The sequence below is a fragment of the Sceloporus undulatus genome, chromosome 4 (assembly GCF_019175285.1).
Source record: "Sceloporus undulatus isolate JIND9_A2432 ecotype Alabama chromosome 4, SceUnd_v1.1, whole genome shotgun sequence".
NCBI lineage: Eukaryota > Metazoa > Chordata > Lepidosauria > Squamata > Phrynosomatidae > Sceloporus > Sceloporus undulatus.
Window position 1 is genome coordinate 239,161,267 of NC_056525.1, and position 18,048 is coordinate 239,179,314.

The 18,048-nt window shown below is 40.4% G+C and overlaps 1 protein-coding gene across 1 annotated transcript in view; it reads right to left on the bottom strand.

Annotated features, from left to right (window-relative positions):
• DNAAF11 (dynein axonemal assembly factor 11) overlaps positions 1-14,700 on the bottom strand; it is a 40,269-nt gene extending 25,569 nt beyond the window's left edge. The window contains 7 exon segments of the mRNA XM_042464470.1: positions 1,912-2,000; positions 2,002-2,098; positions 7,613-7,830; positions 8,894-9,066; positions 11,046-11,123; positions 12,471-12,638; positions 14,562-14,700. Of these exon segments, the coding sequence (XP_042320404.1) occupies positions 1,912-2,000; positions 2,002-2,098; positions 7,613-7,830; positions 8,894-9,066; positions 11,046-11,123; positions 12,471-12,638; positions 14,562-14,571 (833 nt within the window). The 5' untranslated portion in view covers positions 14,572-14,700.
• Positions 14,701-18,048: the final 3,348 nt, after the last annotated feature.

The following is an 18,048-nucleotide window of genomic DNA, read 5'->3' on the forward strand; positions in this document are numbered from 1 at the left end:
TATTGTTTTGTGACATTTAGCCTTCTCTGTCAGAGAGCTCTGGTGTCACAATAAACTATAATTCCCAGGATTCCCTAGCACTGAGCCAGGACAGTTAAAGCAGTTTCTCCCATATGTCTGGATCTAACCCAGTAATCTTAAGGCTGTTTCTTAACCTACAGCACTTATGTCCACTCAAGAATAGGCTGCATCTGTTATGCATTGGGCTTATGAACAGGCATTAGAATCATACTACTGTATGCTAGTTGAATTAGTTGTTTTACTAGTGCTTACACAACCACAATGCAATCTCTTGCATTTCCTCCATTCCTTAACAGTAGATATAACCTATATGTTATCATTAGCATGTAGAGAATTCAAAACACTTTGTATCCACTGCCTCATTAATTTTCAAATAACTTTTCAAAGTAACTCAGTACTATAATATTTTACCTGTTTTATAAGTCATCCTCACTTGCCCTTTGCGCATCTTTAAAAGGAATCTGCTAATATGTGTGTGTGTGTGTGTGTGTTAGTAAATAATTATAGGTTTTACCAAGTGTTTTTGCAGGAATACATTCTGTAAATATTGTGCAGGGATGAACTTTAGTGCTGTCAAGGACATGGAGTCTATGAATCAATTATTTGTTTACTGATCCTTGCAGAACTAAGATACCTGACTAAAGAAGGAAAATGCGAATACTTAAGCCTATCCAAAAGTTGCCTCTGGAGAAAAGGCTGATTAGCTGCTCTGCTCTCTGAAAACACTTCCTTTTCCCAAGCTGTGAACATTTGAGGCTAGTACTCCATGTACAGTCTCCCCTCTGTTTCTGTGAACTTGGGATTCATGTCCCTTGCTTATGTGCAAGTGGCAAACGGAGGTGACAAAATGGAGCGTGTGTCCACAGGCGCGTGCCGCCATTCAAGCCAATGGGGCTTGAAAATTGGCGGTTTTCGGGTTTAGGGGGGGGGGGGGGTCCAGAACGTATCCCCCACGACAACGGAGGGGCAACTATTTGGATAAATATCCTTTAGATATTATGCCAGTAATGTGCTTGCCCATAATTATTCATGCAGGTGAAGATACAGAACACTGTTCTCCCTACAGACAGTCCCAGGCTCAGTCTCCAACAGATTTAGGGTGCAAGCGCATGGGCAGGATACAATGGTTCAATTTTGTCATATTCTGCCTGTGAATCTGACTTGTTCCCACCCCTGACACTTATCTGGCCCAGTGTGGAGATGGGTGGGTGTTCAGACACCCGCCACTGTGCCATGGAGCTGATGCCACTGCTGTTCGCTTCGCAGACCCCTGCCATACCCTGGGAAGGGAAAACAGGGCACCTGGCTTCATCCACATGGCTATCCCCTTCCAACATCAGAGCAGACTGGGGCCTGCATGGAGAATGGTGGCAATGGCAAGTAAAGTCACTGCCTGAACTAATGATTATTACATGTACAGTACCAATACCTTGGGAAAGACCTATACAGATAGGCCCTGCTTGTATATTTTGGTTATGTTAACACTCTTCTAGTTGTGCAAGAGCTGTTCATGGATAAACAGATCCCACATAGCTTAGGAAACATCCAAGTTCCTGAATGAATATACTACTGCTTGGTGTAACAGAAGTCATTTTTCAACTTTTACCGTCTTATGCACATGACCCGGGGTACTCACATTTTTGCCCATGTGCCAATTTGCTTCTCCCACTGCTTCAACTACCACAGCCTGTGAGCCCCTGAAGTATCTAACAGGAACACTGACACAGTCTGTATCTGTGAAATGTTTGGAGATTACAAAACATGGGATATCCCAACATGCAGTCAAGAAAAGGCAGAAAGAGGAGAAGAAAGTGTTATAGAGAGATCTGGTATTGTGGTTAACTGAGACAAGTTGTTACCATTTAGGAATTGCATAAGAAACGTAAATACCTATTTTCTTTTGCTTTCCTTTTTTCTTCTACATATCTGTGAGCTTCTAACCTAGCCTCTGGAGTATGAGGCACAGGTTCCTCCCAAAAGACTTCTCTTCTTCTCATCATCTTCCATCAGCAATTCATGGTATTCATTTTTTTCTCCAGCTTTCTGGTGGCTCTTTGTCCCTTCTACAGAATAACAGCTGAAAAACAACACACAAGGATATCCTTGAAACAATTATATTATTTATATCATAGAGTGCACTTCACTCATGTTCCCAGCATGATTTACATAGAAAAAATATGATACTGTTTGTTTTTCAGATGATTTAGATTATTATCTAATTATTTGAAATCCTGTCTTCAATTGAATCTTCTCAGATTACAAGCATCCTTCTCTCTTCTTTCTGATAGGATGGGGCTGGGTGAGGTGATATAGCCTTTCAGATTTTTACAGTGCTCAGTTAGTGTTGATGTATGAAAGCAATAAATCTACGTACCAAATTCGCGGTTCAAACTTTGCTGCTTTTTTTTTTTTTGCAAAGGTATAAATACTTGTCTGAAAAGATGCCTTTGTTATATATGGACTCTTATATAATATGCATAGTGCACCATGAAGCCATTATTTTGTTCACTCCTCTTCTAATGGATTGGAACTTGTGAATATATTCAGTCCAGCAGTTTCTCTTCTAATCTTCCGTTGTAATATCCCTTACTGCATATCCAGGAAGACTGAAATTTCTGTAATGTTTTTTGAGAATTGCCATTTCTAATGTCAGATTTGTGTCCATTTATCTATTACGTAGATACTTCCTGTTTGTCCAACACAGAGTGCAGAGAGGCATAACTGGCACAGGCTGGCATATATCACATTGGAGGACAAGTAAATGCATCTCTGATGTTGTAAATATGACTGTGTATCACTGCCAAACCTGAAAATTTTGGTAAGCGATATGTTTGCATCTTTCTGGATCCTATTACACTCTATCCCACTCAACAACTATATAAATATGCACATCTGCACAGCATAAAGGCTGAAACACAAGTTTGGAGGAGGGGAAAAGGTGAGGTTCTCAGATCTTCTGTACCCAACAACACATTAGATACTTTTTTTTCATTTACAGATTCATAAGCATACCATTACTGAATACAATGGTGGTGTGACATTGGGCATTTGCATGGCACCAGGAGTGATAAATAATTAACCACTCTAACAGTCCTCTTCTCTTTGTACTAAATGCCCATGAAGTCAGAGAAACTTCAGCAATTTGCCATGGCTATCCCTGCTGGGTAGAGATCCTATGAGTTTTATGCTTGTGTTCAAAATCCTGGTGAAGCTCTGATGGAGAGTCTGAGAGTCCAGGGAACACGCCAGGGCTGTATCCACCAACTTCAGCAGCCCAGAGAAGAGCCTGCAGCCAGACAGGAACAGGTTCCCGGGCCACACCCTCAGATGAAGAGACAGACATACCCTCCCCAGGGAAAGATGCCAGGAAAGAGAAAGACAACAGCATTTTTAGTGTTTTAAATAAGCATACTGCAAAAGGGAGCAACTGTGAGACCCAGACAGACTATAATAACCTAGCACTTCCTCACTGCAGTAGGGCTGACATCATTTTTTCTTTCGTAAAAAGCCATGCTGGTGCCTTTCTTTGATTATTGCTCGTTGCCTTGAGGCCTTGTTTAGACTCTGACTATTCTTGTAGATTATCCTTTGGGCTGCTTTCCTGGACTGATACTGTCTTGTGAATGACCCAGACTGGACTAGACTATCTCTACTTTTACTGATACCTTGGTGACAGGGACGTAGCCAGGATTTTAGGAAGGGGGGGTCCAGACTAAGTGCCCCATTATATGGGGCTTGGGTGTGGGCGGCGCAGCACACATCATTCATTTTTCGATGGAAGGGGGGTCCAGCTATGTCCCTGAACAATGTAATGCTTTATTCAGAGTACAGTGGTGCCTGGGTTACGAAATTATTCGTTCCGCGGCCGCTTTCGTACCGCAAAGCCTTCGTAAGCCGAATTGCCAAGTGCGCTAATGGGGAAAAGCCGCGATTCCGTGCGAAAAAGCCGAAAAAGCACCAAAGTTTTTTGTAACCGAAAAAAAACATTCGTAACCCGGACAATGATTCCCTAGGGATTTTTTCGTATCCGAAAATTTCGTAACCTGGTATTTCGTATCCGAGGTACCACTGTATTATTATCAGCGCGCCGTGCATACGCGGGCGCACCATACGCAGCCCTGAGTATATGCGCTCAAGCCGCAGGGCATGCACGGGGTGGAAGGGCGGCGCGTCCCATTCAATTGAATGGGCGTGCACGCCTGTTGCGCCCCGCGCGCTCCGTGCCGCCGCGCATGAGCCCCATTGTTTCCAATGGGGCTCGAGCATAGGCGGAATTCGCCTTACGCGGCGGGATCCGGATGGATCCCCCACGTAAGGCAAGGACGGACTGTATATTAAAACGTAAAACTAACTTAGCCTCTCATTGACCCTGTGACAAACCAGTATATTTTATTACACTATAGTTTTACACTTTTATTGTAATTTGTGAGTACAGTTTAAAAGACTTCAAAAGATTAAATATAATTCTTCCACTACAAATAATTTTATTTCTATATGCCAATTTGACAACTTTCACTTCTTTTCCTATAATGAAGTTGTGATACATTTAATGTGCTACCTCTTTTAGTTTGCTGTCAGAACTTATTTTCTTCTGATCCAACACACATCCATCTTGAACACTCAATATAAAACTGTTAAACTATTTTAATATCACATCGCTCAGAGAAAAACATACGATGTGGTTATGCAACAAACATGCAGGTCAGCAATAATGCACTGGATATCATTAAAACATAAACAAGACAGTCCAACAGGCAAGGGATGAAGAGGGAAAGTGTATGTCACAAGTGGAATTCCTGGCTGCAGTGTGTGTTTGTACCATACAGTTCCCAGAATTCCCTCACTGAGCCAGCCAGGGCAGTCTCCAAGTAGTTTTGCTGCGGTTGGCTTATAAAGTTACTGCAAATGTATGGGTTTTGGTATTTGTCATGTAAGACCCACAAGGTAAAATTTTTGTAGTGGTTTGAGTGTTGGACTATGACTCTGAAGTCTGGAGACCAGGGTTTGATTTCCACCTCAGCCATGAAACCCAGTGTGTGACCTTGTGGGTAAGTCACCACTCTCTCAGTCAGAGGAAGGCAATGGCACAGCTCTTCTGAACAAATCTTGCCAAGAAAACCCAGGATAGGTTCATTTTAGGGTTGCCATAGTTGGAAAGGGCTTGAAGGCACAGAACAACACAACCACCAGATCACAATGCACTGTAATGGAACTAATTCTGTTTTAATTTTGCAGTGGCAACACTGTGAGCTACTACATTGTAGAAAAATGCAGTTGACACCACTTTTAACTTCCAGGGCTACTAAAAAAACAACCCCAAACCCCTGGGATTTGTAGTTTTGTGAGGCACCAGTACTCTTTTAGAAAGGAAAAAAAAATGCTTTGTAAAAATTTTTTTTTTTTAAACAACAACATCCCAGGATCCACCGAATTAACAACACTTAAAGTGGTGTCAAAGGGTATTATATCAACAGTGTAGATTTCCCCATGCTATAGAATTGTGGGCTTTGCAGTTTGGTGAGGGGCATTTGGAAAGCTCAGCCAGAGGTAGAGAGATGGGGGAGGTCACTGAACTACAACACCCATAATCCCACAGCACGTTGCCATGGCAATCACTCTACAACAGCCTAGTATGATAAAGTACAGTGGTACCCCGGGTTACGAAAATAATTCGTTCCGCCGCCGCTTTCGTAACCCGAAAGGCTTCGTAAGCCGAAAAAGCCATAGGCGCTAATGGGGAAAAGCCGCGATTTGGTGCGAAATAGCGCCGAAAAGCACCAAAAATTTTTTCGTAACCCGAAAAAACATTCGTAACCCGGAACAGTTTTTTTAAATAGATTTTTTTCGTAACCCGGAAATTTCGTAAGGCGGCACATTCGTATCCCGGGGTACCACTGTACTCAAGTTGCAGAGTTGGAGTGGAAGCCAGACTCCTATGGAAACGAAAGGGAAAGAGCTTGCTTTGTCTTTCCCCCTTTCCCTCTCCGAGCTCCGTGGTTTTAATGGAGAGGAGGAGGGGGGGAGGAAGGAGCTTGAATGCCCCCAGGCCTGAAGGGGGGGACCAGACCCCCCAAACCCCCCCCTCTAGCTACGTCCTTGTTGGTGAGCTTTGACTTTCTCTCCCTCTCTCTGCTTAAAACCTTTGCAAGATGTTGAGGCAGTGTGAAACTGCCACACTCTCAAGAAGTCTGGAAACCAGCTGATTTGCGGCCACTCTGGGTGCCATCAGGGTGTCATGGGGGCATGTGGCATGTGCATGCCATGCTCCCAAGCCACCCAGGAGGTGGCTTTTAGTTCAGGTCTGTACTGGCCCTTAGGCAAGTGCTATTCCTTGGTACAAATAAATATATTCAGTATTCTAGGCAAATATTATAAACCATCTTGGCATTAGTTTAGCATAGCCCATGAAGAAAGAATAACTTATGCAGGCAGGACTGACAGGTAAAAATGGGAGGAAAAACATAAACAAGCCCTGAAATACGAGAGCTGGTTCATGGAATTAAATACATATTACGTGCATTTATGACATAGTAAATATGGAACACAACAGTTTGAAAATCTACTGGAGCTCCTTTCTGCATGTTTTAGAGTGTTACAAAAATGTTTTCACCCAATACCGAAAGGACAGTGATGTGGGTGCCAGGCAAACCTCTTTGGTTCCACTACTAAGAAGTCTATATCTTCATTTGCTCCCCTCCCACAGATAGTGGTGGAACATCAAGAAAGGATCGATGTATGTTGAAAGCTGATACTGCAGCAAGGACTCCTTTAGCTATACAAGTCACTAATCATGTATAGTTTAAAAGGGCAGATACCACCACTTTGAATTGTGCTTGGAAATGGACTGACTGTCAGCGATTGCTGCAAGAGCTTGTTGTGCTAAATGGGTGTAAACTCTTAGCCTAAATCAGATGGGACTTTTGTGTTTGAATAATCTCAACCTCCCTTTTTTTTTAAAAAAAAGCAACATGTCTAGGTTTTGCAACTTCAGAAGAAATATACAGCCAACGTCCTTTGCTGCTATTGTTATTTTTCATCCCTAGTCTAGAAAAAATGATTACTTGTTATCTTGTAAGCTGCCCTGGATCCCTTCCTGGGAGAAAGGCAGCATAGAAATGAAATAAATAAATAAAATAAATAATAAAATAAGTCACACACAAAGTCCCATCTGATTTAAACTAAGAATTTACACCCATTTAGTACAGACAGTAATATACATCCATGTTGTAATGCTGGATTCCATAATAATGCAAAAGACTGCATAACAGGCACCATGGCCTTGAGATCAGTTTGCAGAATGGTCATTTAGCTACCCACACATCAAACCATAAATGAGAAGCAGGAGTTTGTGCATACGAACAACTGGCTATACTAGGGACAGCAGCTACACAACCTCTGAGAAAGCACAACCATTTGCACAACAGGTTTTACACTACAGCTGTAACAGACTTCCAACCTAGAGAAATGTGTGATACCCATAAAGGTAATACAACCTTATGTTAGTCATATACAAAGCAGTTTTTTTTCTAGCACAGAGGGAAATAACTCTTATCAAAAGGAGACTACAAAACAACCAGATGTATGCACTTACTTTGTGGCATTGATATCAGTGTACCATCGTCCATTAAATCCTAAATTACGTTTCTTTTGCTTCTCCTTCTCTTGCATCCGTCTTTCAGCCTCTTCTTTTTCTTCTCTTCTTTTAAGAAGATAGGCTTGTTCCTGTTTTTGGATTTGTTTTTCTACCTCAGCATAGTTTTGTAAAGCCTGAATCCTCTCTGAACGCTCTATTTCTCTGCCATCCAAAACCTTAGAGGAAGAAAATAAAAATGAAGTAAAAGCTCAATAAACACACACCATATTAAGTAATGCCATTAAATTACTCTCAGTGTAAAACTATAAAAACTTCCAATAACCATTTTGCATGCATATGGTAAAATGGTTTAGTGCTTGTGTCTTAAGTAGTTCTTGGTTTCAAGAGGCTTCACCAACCTGATTGCTCTTTTCTAGGAACATTCTACATCTTCTAAATCAAAAGTGAGTTAGCCACTTGTCAACAAGGTGAACATAATATTGGCCTTTGCCTGTTCCCTTTCTCCACCATGCCAAGTAGACATCAGATTAATTTATTTGAGGGTCTTGCAATCAATAAATGTGGTCAGTCAAAAAAGAATTCCTCTTTCAGGAAGTGCATATCTATACATATTTGAGCATATACAGTGGGATTTTGGTATCCATTGGTGTTTGGTTACAGGACCACTTGTGGATACCAAAATCTGTGGATTCTCAAGTCCAATTACATATAATTTGGTAGTAAATTGGTGTCCCTTATATGAAACAGCAAAACCAAAAAGTTTCTCTTTTGGAATTTTAAAAGAATATATATTTTCAAGCCATGGATGGCTGAATCTGTAAATACGCAGGGCCATATGTACACATATCAATATAGAAATCTGCTGCCTATTAATCAGAAGCACATTTCTAGTTGAGTTTTTTGGTTCTTCGGTGTTTTTAGTTATGTGCTCAGAAATAAGCCACAATGATTTTAACGGGCTTAGTCCCAAATATATATATATATATGCTTGTAGCCCAAAAGTTTCTTAATGCATGAAGCTAACAGATAAATCAATTAAATGTTGCACCCTAATTGCATTACATGATAATATGCTTATCTGTAGTATGCATTAATGCTTTAAATAGTAATTCCTGATCCTTGAAAATTATTTTTTAAAGTAATTCAATAGCCATTATGTTTCCTTTCTCCTTCCCTCCTCTCCAAAAAGTAGAAAAGGAGGGAGAAAGAATTCAGCAATATCTTTGAGAATAATTATTGTTAGCATGGGTTTTCAGCTATATTTCAACTTCAACATACCCTGAGCTGATGAAGAGTAGAAACCACAAACTGTCTATAACCTTCAAAATCAGTACATGGGTTGCCTGTGAGGAAGAGCTCTCTAAGATGGACATTATTTTTCAAGTCTTTGATACTGGACAATTCGCCAATGAAATTAGCTGTCAGGTCTAGCTTCTGCAAGTCTTCACAACCTGTTGGAGATGATTTAAAATAATGTCATTATTAATTTTGCCTTTGATGAGAACACATATTTATCTCAGTGTCAACTTGGGCCCCTATCACAACTACTTCTATTTTATGAACAGAAATTTCAGATGATAAAAGAATAACTGATATCTACTTTATTTATTTATTTATTTATTGAATTTATACCCTGGGATGGGGAAAAACTGATTAAAGTTTGTTTTGTTTCTTGTATCAAACAAGAGATTTAATTAAACACGAGGTTCCTCTGAAATGTGTAAACATGAACCTATGTATGCAGTATACTTTGGGTAATTATTTCCTAATGCTAAGTCATAGTAAGCTAATTCGACTTGGAAGTAATGTTTGATCAGTTGATCGTAATAAATAAATTAATATATAAATAATAACTTGGAAGTATGGTTTGCCATCACGCCATTGGGTACTCTGCTTTGTCCTAAATAACAAAACAGAGTACCTCTTTAAGGAAATGCTTCTTTATGGCAATGAGAGAATTGGAAGATTTCCTTCTGATTTTAATCAGATCCCTCTCTGTATGGTCTGAGAAGTGCTATTCATTCTTCTCCACTACCTAGCTGTTTAGCTGTTGGTTGCTTTTTTCCTTTATCTCTATCTATCCTATTAGAACATGCTCCTTATGACAAATTAGATTCATAGTTTTAATTACCAATTATATTCTGTGTTTTACATTTACATTGTGTAAGTTTATATGTGGATACAAATACTTGTTACAAGAAAAGAAACCTCAGAGGCCAAGAAAAAAACATTTAAAATATTTTACTTACTGGGAAAAAAATACCATATTTACTCGACTATAAATCGACTTAATGTATAAGTTGAGGACAGGTTTTGAGGCCAAAATTATGGATTTTGATGTGACCTATGTATAAATTGAGGGTAAAACGTAGAGGCATGTAACAAATCATCTAAAATATTAAGCAAAGGAAAACAATTCCAAAAAACTTGCAAAATCCCAGCAGACATAACTGTTTGTATTCACACTAAAGGCTGGATGGATGAGAAAGTAGAGGGGAGTTGGTGCTTCTAGGACAGATTATGCTCTTGCCTTACACTGGGCAACACACACACACACACACACACACACATGTGTTAAAATATAGTACTTACATTGACCCGTGGATAAATCAATTCAAGTTTTTGGGGCCAACTATTTAATTTACATTTCTAGACCTATACATGAGTATACACAGTAATATATATAAAATCATGTGATTCATGAAAAGAGATCATGTACTGTATTGCAAAGGAATAGCCTTATAAGATCCTCAATTTTCAGATCCTCAAATAATCTGGAACTTCAATTCCTTTTGCCCTCACTGCACAATAAAAATAGGAAAACTGATCCCAGACTCCCTTTCCATCATTTAGTTCTGCAGGGCAGAATCAGTACATTGCTTTGTAAAGACTGGTTACTGAGCACAGATTACTAGAGTAGTTGGCAAGATAATTCACCAATAGCAAGGACAGAGGAAGGAAGATTACAAAGACACTTCCTGTTTCTTCAACTTGTTTTCTTCAGATGATTTTCAGGAAAGGTGGTGGTGATGAGGTTAGAGATGTTTTAAGGTATAATGCTACTCCAGGGAGCAGTCCAACACTTTTTACGGATGATTTTTAATGCAATGGGGGCTGGAGTGGCACGTATATACAAAGGAGCAAGTCCCTGCATGAAGCCTATATGCTACACTTTATCCACCATGGACTCATCTAGACATTAAGAAGAAACTATCACAGTTTCCAGTTGTGCAACCAGTAGTCAGACTAGTTTCACAAAAGACAGATTGCCGAGGGACAAGGACAAGTGTACCACTCCTTGCGCAACTAAGAAACAATGCACTGTTTTCCTCCAGTAATATAACACTGGATGTAGACCATGTATATACTTTCTGCACTAACAAGTATAGCATATCTAATAGAAGCTTTCTTTATACAACAGAAAACTTACCTCCCAAATTTTCAATTTTTTCAATGTTGTTTAAAGCTAAATTCAAATATTCAAGCTTCTTCAATCTGCTCACATTTTCTGAAAGAGAATGATTATAGGTGCCAATTTGCAAGGACAGTCTTAGCATTTTCAAATTTGTACACAACTTAATCCTTTAAAAAATTACCAACCGCACAGAAATTAAGACAAACAGAAAATGATTTTTTTAAATACTAAAAGTAGCATAGCACTGTGTTCAGCAAAATTACAGCTTGTGAACTGAACTCAAAATCTCCATGTTGGAAAAAGCAAACTACAATTAAACAAAGATTTGCATTAAGTACATTTCTTCTCCAAAAGCTCAAGTGAAGAGATGCCTATACCTTGCAAGGTTTCAGTGGATTAAATCAAACTATTAATCGCTACAGTTTTAAAACACAGAGGATTGGTATCTGAATTTTGTCCAAAGGTTAACTGGGGATTGCGAGAGCAATAGCTCTTCTAAGAATGAGACTTCTGGATCTCAGCAGCAGGATTAGAGAAACTGTCTTCCCACCAGCCCTATAACCCTGAAAGTAGATCTTATTATTGGCTGCCTCACTGAACTAAATCATGGAAACAAGATATAACAAGATATAACTCAGGCTCTTGTCTGTCTCCAGCAAGACAGAGTTCCACTTCCAGGAGCTTAGCCTTATTCTCTTATTTCTGTAGTCCTCATAGGAGCTGTTGCCTGGGAAGAAATGGTCAGAAGAAAAGACAACACTGAATAGTGACTGGAAAAGACAAAGGCAAACATGGAAAGGCCTTCCCTAATACATTATTACATGGAAACTGTATTATTATTATTATTGTTATTATTATTATCATCATCATCATTATCATCATTATTCCAGATTCTAAATTCTTGCAAAAGGTTTTGAGAGCTGTTGAGTCTAGTTTCACATGCCCTCAAGCTATTCAGAAAACATTTTCCCCCTTTTCAGTAGCAAGACCTTTTTTTTAAAAAAAAAAATGCACATTTGTAAAGACGTCCGGCCACTTGCCCCCGTCTTTTTGTTGGGGCAATTTAAGTAGTGTAAGATCCAAAACACACGGCAGAAATAATCCCGTATGAGACCGCCTTAACTGCCCTGGCTCAATGCTAGAGAATTCTTGGAACTGCAGTTTTGTGAGATGTTTAACCTTCTCTGTCAGAGAGCTCTGGTGCCACAATAAATAACAGTTCCCAGGATTCCCTAGCACCGAGCAAAAGCAGTTAAAGCGGTCACAAATTGGATTATTTCTGCAGCGTGTTTTGGACTGGAGTGACGGCCTAGAGAGTGTTGCCATGGATAGAAAGATGGCTCCCAAACCCGCCACAGTTGCCCAACCCATCCTTAAGACCATTTTCTGTATGTGGAAAGATAAATTATTTCAGTTCAGTTCATAAACAAGTATGCTTACCAATTTTGGGGATCAGATTGTTTTGAAGATAGAGGATTTTTAAATCCCGGCACCATTTGTCAAGATGTTCTATTTTCTCTATGTTCTGCTGGTGCAAGGAAATTTCCTCCAAGGAGAAGATCTCACAGTTGTTGTGCTCGGCCCGTTGCCTAACAAGTTCTTCTGTGACTGCAGAAAAAGAGGACAGCACTTGAAGCCATTTCTTCCCGAAAGAGGAGCTGCATCATCCGTTTGCTTAGAAATACATACAAGATAGAAATGAGCATTCTATACAGTAGTCTATCCTTGCAGGCTGTTCACAAAAGCAAATTCAAATGAGAAACGTGTGAATTACAAAATGAGCAAACATCTGGAGATGCTTTGCTACATAATGTCTCACTGAGTATTTTGGCATGCATTATCTATTGTGCTCTCTCTCTTTCTTTCTCTCTTTCTCTCTCTCTATATATAAAACATAAGCACTTTGTTGGGAAAGTTTGCATATCACTGGTATGTAAGCCAGTATAGTGTCGTGATTTGAGCGTTTGACTACAGCTCTGGAGACCAAGGTTCAAATCCCAGCTTGGCCATAGAAACCCACTGGGTGACTTTAGGGAAGTCACACTCTCTCAGCCTCAGAGGATGGCAGTGGCAAAACCCCTCTGAAGGTACATAGCCGAAGGTTAGCTCAATGATGTTTTAGTGATTTTAACATGATTTTATAATGCTGATGTTGTATTTTATTACTGTTTTTATTATTGCAATGTTCTTACTGTTGTTACCCACCTCGATCCATTGGAAAGCCGGGATAAAAATTAAATTTATTATTATTATTATTATTATTATTATTATTATTATTATTAAAATGTTCATGATTCACCCAGGTCAAGGTTGCCTAGGATTCATCTGTACTGCAGAAATAATCCAGTTTGACACCGCTTATACCCAGCAACTGTGGTTGTAATATATAATAATATACAATAATATATATATATTGTTTGTGTGTGTGTGTGTATTGTATTTAGAATGTATGTTGAACCATTACTTTCTGCCTTTTGTCCAAGTAGCTCAAGAATGTTTATGATTCGCCAGGCTGCTTTGCACAGCAGAATATTTCTATTATTTATATTTTATTAATTATTATTTTATTTTAATATTTACACACAACACCACACCACACATACATATATATATATATATGATAGAGATTACTTATATATTGCATTACGTATATATATATTCTGTATATCTTATATTATATTATGCTATTATATATATACATTATATATATATTATTCATTCTATATACAGTGGGTCTTCGCCTTACAGGGGATCCGTTCCGGATTCCTCCGTGTAAGGCGATTTCCACCAATGCTCAAGCCCCTTTGGAACACAGGGCTCATGCATGGCGGTGCGGTGGCGCACGGGGCGCAATGGGCGTGCGCCCCATTAATGAATGGGACGCCACCGCCCCCGCGCGCCCCGCGGCTTGAGCCGTATGCTCAAGCCGCGTAAAGCGCGCCCGTATGATGCGGCCCGCGTATTCTATATTTATATATACCTATAATCTATATTATGTATTAACATTATTCTATATTATATTAGACATAGATAGATTGATAGATATCATTATCTATTATATTATAGAGTATTATAATATATATATTATTATTAATGCATATATACATATTATTATTATTATTATACTATGTATTATTTTATATATTTACATTATATTATTATTTTTATTGTATTGTATTTATATTATTAATATTTATATATATATGTTATATTATTATTTATATATATATTATTTATATATATATATAATTAAAAAAGATTGTATGTACAGCGCTGTGTAAATTCCCAGGTTCCCTAGCACTGAGCCATGGCAGTTAAAGCGGCGTCAGAGTGGGTTATTCCCGCAAAAGAGCAAAAAAGGGGACTCCTTTGAGGGTTTGGCCAGTGCCCTCTGCACCATGCTCTGGAGACAAGTGTGTTGGGTCATGAGAGCAGGAGAAAAGGTGGAAGAGGGTAGTATATTTTTCCCTCTCTATTCTAGGCTCCCAAAGAACTCTCAGACAGAGAAAGAAGGCAAAGAAGGCTCACCACTCCGCGCCATTGAGGCCCAGAGGAGGCGTCCTCCTTCCTCAGAGATCTCTCCCAACCGCCATTAACCGACGCGGCTCCTGGGTTGCCTAGGCAACCAGGAGGCGGGGCCAAGCCGGCGGCCATGTTCTTTCTATAGTATTCATCCTTGGGAAAGGGGCGGGGCCTCGGACCAAAGAGTTACGGCACCGAAGTCCGAGGCTGCCCTTAAAGAAATTCCGGTATCAAAGCGAACGCTTGCCTTGATCTATATTTTGTTTAAATTGCCCTGGCTCAAGGCTATGGAATTCTGGGAGTTGCAGTTTGTAGTTTTGGGGGTGATCCCCCACTCTTTCAGCCTACTTCCTCAGAGGCAAGTTTTATATCACTGCACAGTTATGTCACTGTGTTCCATTGACTGCTGTGGGATCCTGGATTCGTCCTTGTGAAACTACAAAATCCCAGGATTCCATAGTAGGCTGGACCACAGCAGTGAATGGAATCATGATGATGTTATTGTGCAATGATATTTAAACGTGCATCTGAGGAAGTAAGGTCGAGTCTATGAAGCTCGTCTGCCAACTTCATGCTTTCAGTTAAGTCTCAAAAGATTGACAAAATCCCATTGCATACATACTGCTTGGGAACAGTAGGTTCTTTCAATTGCAGCTGGTGACACTGGACCAGGGTTCGAATCGCCCCCAAACTGCGAAAACACACACTGGGTGACCTTGGGCAAGTCAACTCTCTCGCCTCAGAGTATGGCAACACCAAACGCTCCTGAAGAACTTGCCATAAGGTTTTTTGTGGGGGGGGGGGGGGGTTGGGCTCTGTGGCCATGTTCTGTCTTCAAGATGCCAGCCACAGTGCAGGCAAATCATCAGGAATAAAGCTTCTAGAACATCGCCACATAGCCCAAAAAACCCCCAAAAATCTATGGATGCCGACCATGAGCCTTCGCCTTGCCATGAAAACCTTGTGATACAGTCGCTATAGTCGGAAACAAACTTGCAGGCGCAAGGAGTCCAAGTAGACAACAGTTGAACATGAGTCACAGTAGATGCGGGAGCTAAAAAGGCCAATGCTACATTGGCTGCATCAATAGAAGTACAGTGGACCCTTGTTATCCGTGGGGTTTGGTTCCAAGATCCCCTGTGGTAACAAAATCCGTGGATGCTCAAGTCCCATTAAATTAATGACATAGCAAAATGTGTCCCTTATAAAAAATGGAAAATCAGGTTTGATATTTGAAATTTATACTTTTTTGGAACATTTTCAAACCGTGGATGCCTGATCCATGTATAAAAAAAATATGTGTATAAGAAGGGCTGACTGTTAGTGTAGGGAAGTAATAGTACCACTCTATTCTGCTCAGGCCCCCTGGAATATTGTGTCCAGTTCTGGGCACCCACAATTCAAAAAGGTGTGGAGAAAAGAGGGCGACTAAAATGGTGAAAGGTCTGGAAACCATGCCCTATGAGGAAGGACTCAGGGAGCTGGGGATGTTTAGCCTGGAGAAGAGAAGGTTAAAGGTGATATGATGCCTGTTTAAATATTTGAAGGGATGTCATATTGAGGAGGGAACAAGCTTGTTTTCTGCTGCTCCGAGAACAGGACCCAGAGCAATGGTGCAAGCTGCAGGAAAGAGTTCCACCTCAACATTAAGAAGAAACTCCTGACCGTAAGGGCTGTTCGACAGTTGAACTCACTCCTCAGGTGGAGTGGAGTCTCCTTCCTTGGAGGTCTTTAAGCAGAGGCTGGAGGCCATCTGTCTGGCTGCTTTGATTGAGAGTTCCTGCATGGCGGGGGACTGGATGGCCCTTGTGGTCTCTTCCAACTCTATGATTCTATGCACACAACACACACACACACACGTTACATAACTCATTACTTGCAAGTAGTCACTTTCAAGGTCACCTATGTTTTTCAAAATATTACAGCTTCTCTGCCAGAGAGTGGTGGGTACAGTACCTCATAAGTACAAATCCCAGAATTTGAGGATTAAACTGGTGTCAGACTACATTTTTCTATGATGTAGATCAGGGGTAGGCAACCTTTTTGAGCCGGGGGCCGGGTTGCTGTCCCTCAGACAACTGGGGGCGGAAGCCAATAAATAAATAAATAATAAATATCTTTTAAAAATTAAATAAATAAATAAACGGGACAAATGTGGGACAAACATTTCAAATGGAGGACACTTTTTTAAAAAAATGGAGGACACACTAAAAAAATGCTGATTTTTTAAAAAATGTTATATAAATGCATGTTTCGGGGCTTCTATAGACAATTGCCCCCTTGCCCGCCGCTTGCCTCCCTGGCTGCCGCTTGCCCCCCCTTGCCGCCTCCTCCTGATAGGCCAAAGACACGCCCTCATGCGAGAGGGCAAAGGCTCCGGCGGAATGGCGGCAGGATGGCTGGGCCGGGTCCCAAGGCCTTGCTGGGCCGCATCCGCCCGCGGGCCGCAGTTGCCTACCCCTGATGTAGATGCACCCTTTGTTTATTCTGCTGGCTTCGAATTATGAAAACTGGCCAAACGTCTGGAATTTCCTCTTTCTTTCTTTTGGAGAGCAGGCACATTTTGGCTTTAACCACCGCCTCAATAATGATGCTCCCCAATCATGGTTTTGACATGATGTAGACTGAGTCAATTGACTTGGACTCGACTTGGGCTTCAATGATCACCTTGGACTCAACTGGGCAATAAATGATGTTCTGACCTGACTTGAAACGTTGTATTTTCTAGCAACCATTTTTTTCTTCCAACTTCACCCAGAAACAGCAAACATGTTTAAGTTAATGGACTTGAGGAAATGACTGAGGTCTAATCAGGAGCCTGTCCCCATTGCTCATTGGAGGAGCCTCCTAAATGTAAAGGTTCCACCTCAAGACCATTGCCTAACAGATTGGCTATTCCCCTCTGAAAATTTCCCCCCTAACTTTGTGCACAGCTTGTTGATTTTCTAGTTGCTGAAATCAACACCATCAACACCTTTTTCTATTAAAGATGACTCCCAGACTTGAAATTTGACTTGAAAGGACTTTGCAAGGACTTGCAACTTGAAGGTCTAAACTTGAGACTTGAGATTTAAAGATACAGACTTGAGTCTTGACTTGAGACTTAAAGGTACAGACATGAGACAAAGGTACAGACTTGAGACTTGACTTGGGACTTGAAGGTACAGACTTGAATGCATCACTGGACTTTTGTTTTATTAGTTGAAGAATGCATGTAAAGCATACATTCTACCATTGTGCTTTAGTGCCAGTCTACAAAGTTTTGGATAACAAAAGGAACAGAAACGTGGGTTGTGTCTGCACTGCAGAAATATTTCAGGTTGACACCATTTTAACTGCCATGGTTCAGTACTACAGAATGTTGGGATTTGCAGTTTGTTGTGTAGTTTGTTGAGTTCTACAGCTCTCTGATAGAGAAAGCTAAATGTCCCACAAAACTACATTTCCTAGTATTCCCTAACACCGAGCCATGAAAGTTAAAGTGGAGTAAAACGGG